General features: G+C 38.7%; 1 protein-coding gene across 3 annotated transcripts; it reads right to left on the reverse strand.

The window, feature by feature from the left end:
• Positions 1 to 2,132: 2,132 nt before the first annotated feature.
• On the reverse strand, positions 2,133 to 7,009 carry LOC113060552 (laminin subunit gamma-2-like). 3 transcript variants are annotated; one of them, XM_026229557.1, is made up of 9 exons: positions 6,597 to 7,009; positions 5,365 to 5,508; positions 5,120 to 5,258; positions 4,946 to 5,034; positions 4,496 to 4,559; positions 4,028 to 4,116; positions 3,683 to 3,795; positions 3,338 to 3,433; positions 2,133 to 2,777 (listed from the first exon to the last, which is right to left on the reverse strand). In XM_026229557.1, exons 1-9 carry the CDS (start codon positions 6,637 to 6,639, stop codon positions 2,571 to 2,573), a joined length of 984 nt encoding a protein of 327 aa, XP_026085342.1. In that variant the 5' UTR covers positions 6,640 to 7,009; the 3' UTR covers positions 2,133 to 2,570. The 3 variants fall into 3 exon arrangements, with proteins under 3 accessions (XP_026085342.1, XP_026085340.1, XP_026085343.1); XM_026229555.1 differs by having other exon boundaries at positions 3,277 to 3,433; positions 6,597 to 6,992; XM_026229558.1 differs by having other exon boundaries at positions 3,277 to 3,433; positions 6,647 to 6,990.
• Positions 7,010 to 7,581: the final 572 nt, after the last annotated feature.

Consider the following 7,581-nt stretch of genomic DNA (forward strand, 5'->3'; position numbering starts at 1 on the left):
ACAGACTATTACTTGGGGGACATCATCACTACAGTCTAACGGAACACAGACTATTACTTGGGGGACATCATCACTACAGTCTAACGGGACACAGACTGTTACTTAGGGGACATCATCACTACAGTCTAACGGGACACAGACTGTTACTTGGGGGACGTCATCACTACAGTCTAACGGGACAAAGACTGTCACTTGGGGGACGTCATCACTACAGTCTAACGGGACAAAGACTGTCACTTGGGGGACGTTATCACTACAGTCTAACGGGACACAGACTGTTACTTGGGGGACGTCATCACTACAGTCTAACGGGACACAGACTATTACTTGGGGGACATCATCACTACAGTCTAACGGGACAGACTGTTACTTGGGGGACGTCATCACTACAGTCTAACAGTAAACAGACTGTCACTTGGGGGACGTCATCACTACAGTCTAACGGGACACAGACTGTTACTTGGGGGACGTCATCACTACAGTCTAACAGTAAACAGACTGTCACTTGGGGGACGTCATCACTACAGTCTAACGGGACACAGACTATTACTTGGGGGACATCATCACTACAGTCTAACGGGACACAGACTGTTACTTGGGGGACGTCATCACTACAGTCTAACGGGACACAGACTGTTACTTAGGGGACATCATCTCTACAGTCTAACGGGACACAGACTGTTACTTGGGGGACGTCATCACTACAGTCTAACGGGACAGACTGTTACTTGGGGGACGTCATCACTACAGTCTAACAGTAAACAGACTGTCACTTGGGGGACGTCATCACTACAGTCTAACGGGACACAGACTGTTACTTGGGGGACGTCATCACTACAGTCTAACAATCAATCAATCAATCAATCAATCACCTTTATTTATATAGTGCTTTAAACAAAATACATTGCGCCAAAGCACTGAACAACATTCATTTGGAAAACAGTGTCTCAATAATGCAAAATGATAGTTAAAGGCAGTTCATCATTGAATTCATTGATGTCATCTCTGTTCAGTTGAAATAGTGTCTGTTTTAATTTGCAATCAAGTCAACGATATCGCTGTAGATGAAGTGACCCCAACTAAGCAAGCCAGAGGCGACAGCGGCAAGGAACCGAAACTCCATCAGTGACAGAATGGAGAAAAAAACCTTGGGAGAAACCAGGCTCAGTTGGGGGGCCAGTTCTCCTCTGACCAGACGAAACCAGTAGTTCAATTCCAGGCTGCAGCAAAGTCAGATTGTGCAGAAGAATCATCTGTTTCCTGTGGTCTTGTCCTGACAGTAAACAGACTGTCACTTGGGGGACGTCATCACTACAGTCTAACGGGACACAGACTGTTACTTAGGGGACATCATCTCTACAGTCTAACGGGACACAGACTGTTACTTAGGGGACGTCATCACTACAGTCTAACGGGATACAGACTGTTACTTGGGGGACGTCATCACTACAGTCTAACAGGACACAGACTGACACAGACTGTTACTTGTGGGACGTCATCACTACAGTCTAACGGGACACACACTGTTACTTGGGGGACGTCATCACTACAGTCTAACGGGACACAGACTGTTACTTAGGGGACATCAACACTACAGCTGGATGTGACACAGAATAAAGCTGGAGGGACGCCATCACTGAAGTCTAAGAGATTTCTATTCAGATTTATTGCTTGTCCAATTATAATTGCAAATATCTTTAATTACTACTCTGACTAGTCAAACTATAATGATGTCTCATCAAAATACAATTGTAACTTATCAAAATATATTTATGGATAGTCAAGCCATAGTTTTATGTCAATTCTGCCTGCCATATAGTACTGAAACCTTACCGGCATGCATGCACCAGCAGCATTAGTATAACTTCTATGGCTTTAATATTTTAAAAAATATATAATATATAATTATGCAATAAGAGATAAAATATTTTTTATAACCATGTGATTTTTATTATCAAAATAAATTTTTTATAATATTATTAATTATTTATATATAAATAATTAAGTATAATCAATAAAACTGGGTTTGTCATATGACAGTTCAGATACTGAAAGAACATGTTGGGGATTTCTGAAGGAAAGTTTCAGGAATTATCCATCACACTTGCAAAGAGACACCACACTTTTATATCAAAGTTGTGAAAAGCTGTTTATTCCAGTTTATCAACTTGGAAATTGTCCAAAATATTTTAAAATTAATATGAGACACATCACATGTTAAATACAAGAAATACTGCAAATTTATATGATACAATATACCTTCAGGACCTTAGGAAGACAAACATTGTGGTACCAAAATAATAATAATAATAATAATAAACAGCAATTTAGTCCAAAAATCTTTCAGTGCAATGGCTTAACATATCGATACAAAAGAAAACACCCCCCAAAATACTGAATGGTTCCTCATACTTCACAAACTTGAAAAGCAGTCAGAATCAAAAGAGATAAAACTTCACAACACAGTCGGTGGTAAACAGGTTTTAAAAATGGACTGCAGAAAAGTGCTCTTCATTCATTAAATATTTAATAGTATCTTACCGATGTAAAGCTTAGAATAGTTCTAAGTTCTAAATAGAAACTTTCAGACTAAATTTGTGAGGTTTGTACATGGTAATGTCACCAGCCTGCATAAACAGGCTCAGCATCACGAGGGATCCCATAGAAGCGAGCAGGTGGGCGGTCTTTTCGCAGGAGGGGGGTCCGGGCAAGGGAAAGCTCACTGTCATTATCTCTTCTCCTCCGCAGAACCAAAATGATGATGAAGAGAAGACCCACTGTGGAGGAGAAGAATTATTTAAGAGCGACAACTGACCTTTTGCTGAACCCTGCCTTAAAACACGAACAAACAATCTTAAATCTAAGACTGACCATTTAATTAAGTTATATAATGAATTTAGCTTGTATGACTGAGTACATTTACCACTGCTCAGCCAATTGTTGAGGGTGAAATCCAGACAGGAAGTTTTGCATTAGGGCGAAAGATTTCCCCACACAGATTTCACAAGGGGATAAAGTGTATCATGGACTCGCCACGTTGACCAACAGAAAGCTGCTTGGTTTGAAAATGATTTCTGTGGGAGCTGTGCTTCATGCATCTCCACACTATCGACAGTAAACAATGGACCTTTGCTAGCACAACTCTACCAAAATGTCACAAGTGTACAAAGAGGCGGAGCTTAGCAGAATGATTTTTATCTGTTAATCTGACATTTTTCCGATTTTGGTCTGGCAACAATGTTCAGCTGAGAGAAGGTGTGATGTAAACCATCATACCTCCTCCTCCAATGACAAGCAGTGCAATGGTAACAGGAGAAAGTTCACACGTCTCCCCTGCCTTTCTGAAGAAGGTCTCCATGCAGTAACCAGGGGCCGTGCTGCCCTCAGGACAGAACGCATCAGTGGGACACAGGATCGGATTTACATCAGGACTCTGGGTTATATAGACAGAAGTACATTTATTCTTTGTAGTGACACATTTGTAATCATAAATATGCTCTGATTTAAAATGTACTTAGATAAACAAGGAAGTATTAAAAAAAAACTGTATATGATTTAAATTTTAAGCAAGAGGAACAAGTTCAGTGGTAACAGTAAAGACTGTGTGTGTGTGTGTGTGTGTGTGTGTGTGTGTGTGTGTGTGTGTGTGTGTGTGTGTGTGTTAGAGGAAGTAATCACTCACTGGGCAGTAGTGGTTTTCAGGACAAAGGTCACAGTTCTCTTGGCCCCAGTGGATCTGATAGAAACCACTGCTGCAAATCTGACACATGGTTTGATGGGCAAGCTTGTGCATTCCTGTCAAAAAAATAGATATGATTTGAGTTTCATAAGTGTGGAAATTTAGATTTTCTTATTGAACAAAAGACCTTCATTTATGTACTATGGCAAAACTGATCAATTTATCACGTCTGTCCTATTACGTGTAATGAGTAACGTGGATTCATTTGTCTCAGTCGCAAAGATAGATTTCATTAGTTTGCGTTGTCCTATAATTTGAGTAAGCAATGTGGCTAAAAGAAGAAGATACCTGGACGACAAGGTGTACATTCTTTGGAAGCGGTCCGTAGAGCCTCTGAGCCTGCGGGACAGACCCGACACTGAGCACAGCTGGAGGAACTAGCAAACAGGCAGGAAGGAGAATGTTAACAAAGAAAATCTGTCAGTTCTGTGGCACTGCAATGACCCCGCTGTGACGACTAACATATCAACAGAGAGAACGTCATCAAGCCTATACATGGAGATGGTTCATTGTAATAGCCATTTAATTCAACATTTATGAAAACACATCAAAGCATTTCATCTGTAAACACCAAGATGTTGTAATCATTCCTTAAAATTAAAACAAGAATAAAACTAAATGTTATTAAATATCCAGTGTTTAATTTTTCTAATAAAAAAATGTAATAAAATATAATAAGTGCATATAAATAAAAGTATATTACTCAAAGCCTGAGATGTATTTATTTATAGTGCGGTGATTAGAAAAGACACTTACTTGCAGTATGTGCCTTGTGGACATGGGTTACATGATGTTGAATTTTGCAAAGATGTGTAGAAACCTGATGCAAAAAGGAGAAGAAAAAAACAAAAAAACAACAGTACGATATATATTTCAATGTTTTATTAAATGCTTAATTTTAGATTACATTTTACATCTCATAACTGTACTGTAAGGGTATATAATACTGATTTTTTTTTATTTTTCATACATACATGTACTTTTATTTAATAAATAATAATTGTGAATAATTTCAGTGAAAAATACAATGATACACTTTTATATATTTTAATTAAAAACATTTAAATTCACATTTCCCCTAGGTATTTGAATATGTAGTTGCATTTGCTTGTTTTGTTTTTTTCTCCACCCCTCAATATGTCAATTTATTTAGGTTGGAAAACAGAATGAATGAATTTACATATACGTATGTATGTGACTTGTTACCTGGTGCACAGGCTGCACAGGAGGCAGAGCCCGTGTTATTGCTGAAGGACCCAGAAGGACACGGCTGGCAGACGGGGCTTCCAGTGACACTAATGAAAAAAGTGGTTAAAGCCTTGGCATGGAAAGACTGCGTATGCTTTGAATAAACAACAGTGTAATACTTTCTCCTCTCACTTGCTGTAAAACCCAGATGAACAGGGCACACAGCCCTGCTGTCCTGCTAGAGGCTGATAGAAACCCTGGACGCACAGAAGACAGGCTCCGGGTAACACACACAGGCCTGCCTCGGGACAGCAGGAGCACAACAGAGTCTCTGAGACCACAGAAAGAGAAAGTGCATGTGTCAACTTCAACTTTTAAGACAACACGAAATCTAAATGAAACCCAGTCCCATTCTCAACACACCCAAAAGCACCCACCGTTATCATAATAAGAGCCAGGAGCGCAGGCAGCGCAGGTGGAGGTGTTGAGGCCGGAGCAGCTGGGAGCAGCAGTGGTCATGTTTACACTGACTGTGGTGATCGTCACAGCAGGACTGAGTGTTGTCTGACTCATCACCACTCCTACACAACCAGAGAAGACAAACTAGGTCAAAAACATCATGTGACACAATAGTCTTAAACACTTATGACTGTAAAAAGTTTATAAAGAACAAAAAAAGGTCTTAAAAGCAGTCAATATGATATGATTTCTCATTTGTGTTTTTCTGCATCACTTGAATCACACTTGCATTCCTTCAATTGTGTGTGTTTTTATGGTTTGTTGATGTATATTGTAAATGGCACAGCATGATGGTTGTTAACCATCAGCAGAAAGGCAAACAGAGTCCTTATTGTGAATGTAATCACATTAGCCATGAGGCCGGTCACCATCAGCAACACAAGCAACCCACTGAAGAAATACAGTTATTCTGAGGGGAAGGTCATATGATTTGATTTAACTCCAGAAATGCTAGAGGAACCATGTTTCTGTGCGTGCTCTTCCAAGCTTTCACTACTTGGTTGAGTCTTACTGACTTGTTAATAAACATTTCAGATCAGCTGAACAAATTCTTTGAAACACACAAATGGGTAATTTGACAAATAGCATCGACACTGAGGAATGAATGAATCAGAGGTCATAAAAACTTCAATCACTACAGAACACTGCCATGACATACCAATGACTCAAATAGTCTTTGTTTACTAAGCAGAGCTGTGTTGTTATATTGATTTTGCTCTGCAGCTCTGCAAGTAGCCTATTGTTGGATTTAGGCATGTCTTTAGGAACAATGTTGTTTTGTTAAAATATTTCAAAGACGTAGTAAATGTGTCTCTGTATTACAAAATATATTTTTAAAACATATACATACATAGAGGAAACGGGTTTTTAAAAACAGCTAAACAATTATACAATTTTACAAAAAAATTAAACAGGTTAAAAAAAATCTCTCTATATATAGTTTAGATAGACATTTAATTCAGATTTTGAAAATGGCTCATTCACAAAGCGAAATGTTTTACAAAACCTTTACATTTTTCCCGCACGTCTATGTATTTTAAAATATTAGCTCAGCTTTTAGTGATAAAAGTTAAATATTAAAATGCAGTGGTTTGACGTTATGTTAAAACTCACAGTTGATCTGTTAATTCGCTGTGATTCAGAAACTCACCCAAAACACAAGCGAGAACGAACAAAACTCCCAAACTCTCCATGATTTACCTCAGGAGTCCCACATCTGTTTATCCTTCTGAATTCATCGCGGTACACGACAGCATTAGTAAAAGAGTGTATTATTGGCAACTGTGGAAGATTTCTGCTCTCATTCCTTCTTTCGAGCCACTCATCAATGTCATATGACACTAACCATGTGATCTGAATCATAGATTAAAACTGTTTACTGTTCCCTTCGTTACTATCGTATAATCTACAAACACCAACTAAAGTGAGCACCATACAGAAGTCATAAGGCATAATATTTAAAGAGGGTGACAGATTAAAAAAACTGGACGCCAGTCAAAGGTCCGGAAGAGTTTCTCAAACAACGACTTGTTTACGGCGGTTCACAGAAGAGCAAAAGATTATATTTTTGAAGTCCCAACCTCAAAACAGTCAACATTACTATGGTAACTGTACTTTACACACACACACACACACACACACACACACACACACACACACACACACACACAGTAGGAATTTGAAGCTCGGGGTTATTTGAAGAAGTAAAGAAATAGGGAAATTTCTGTCATTTCGCGCAAAGCGTCATTTGTTTTGAGTAAATCCCTCGCGCTGTCCAATATTTCCTCTTCACGGTTTATGATGATGTTCAGATTACGTATAAAGGTTACAATACAGAGTGCAGAACAGCCCTTTATGGTAAACAGTAACAGAGATGTTAATTCAAAACAAGGCAAAAGGGAAATATGGCCAGAAGTGCTTAAGGTGAGTTGGTGCATTTTAGCTGCAGTTAATACTTAGATTGTGGCATAATTAAATAACATTTGCTATTACAACATGTAATCATTTAACTTAACAGTGTACCACCTATTGAATATTTAACAGTTATTTATTCATATATGATTTGATATAACTTAGTAAACAACCTCAAAGCTTTAATGCTCAGTGAAGGGGGCCTGCCATTGACAAACTGGCCT

This window comes from Carassius auratus, chromosome 42 (assembly GCF_003368295.1).
Source record: "Carassius auratus strain Wakin chromosome 42, ASM336829v1, whole genome shotgun sequence".
Classification (NCBI taxonomy): domain Eukaryota; kingdom Metazoa; phylum Chordata; class Actinopteri; order Cypriniformes; family Cyprinidae; genus Carassius; species Carassius auratus.

Coding starts and splice junctions, on each gene's coding strand:
- LOC113060552 (XM_026229555.1), bottom strand. CDS start 6,639: ATGGAGAGTTTGGGAGTTTTGTTCGTTCTCGCTTGTGTTTTGG. Junction 5,259..5,364: donor TGGCTCTTATTATGATAACG/GTGGGTGCTTTT, acceptor CTGTGGTCTCAG/AGACTCTGTTGTGCTCCTGC. Junction 3,796..4,027: donor ATGTACACCTTGTCGTCCAG/GTATCTTCTTCT, acceptor TTTTTTTGACAG/GAATGCACAAGCTTGCCCAT.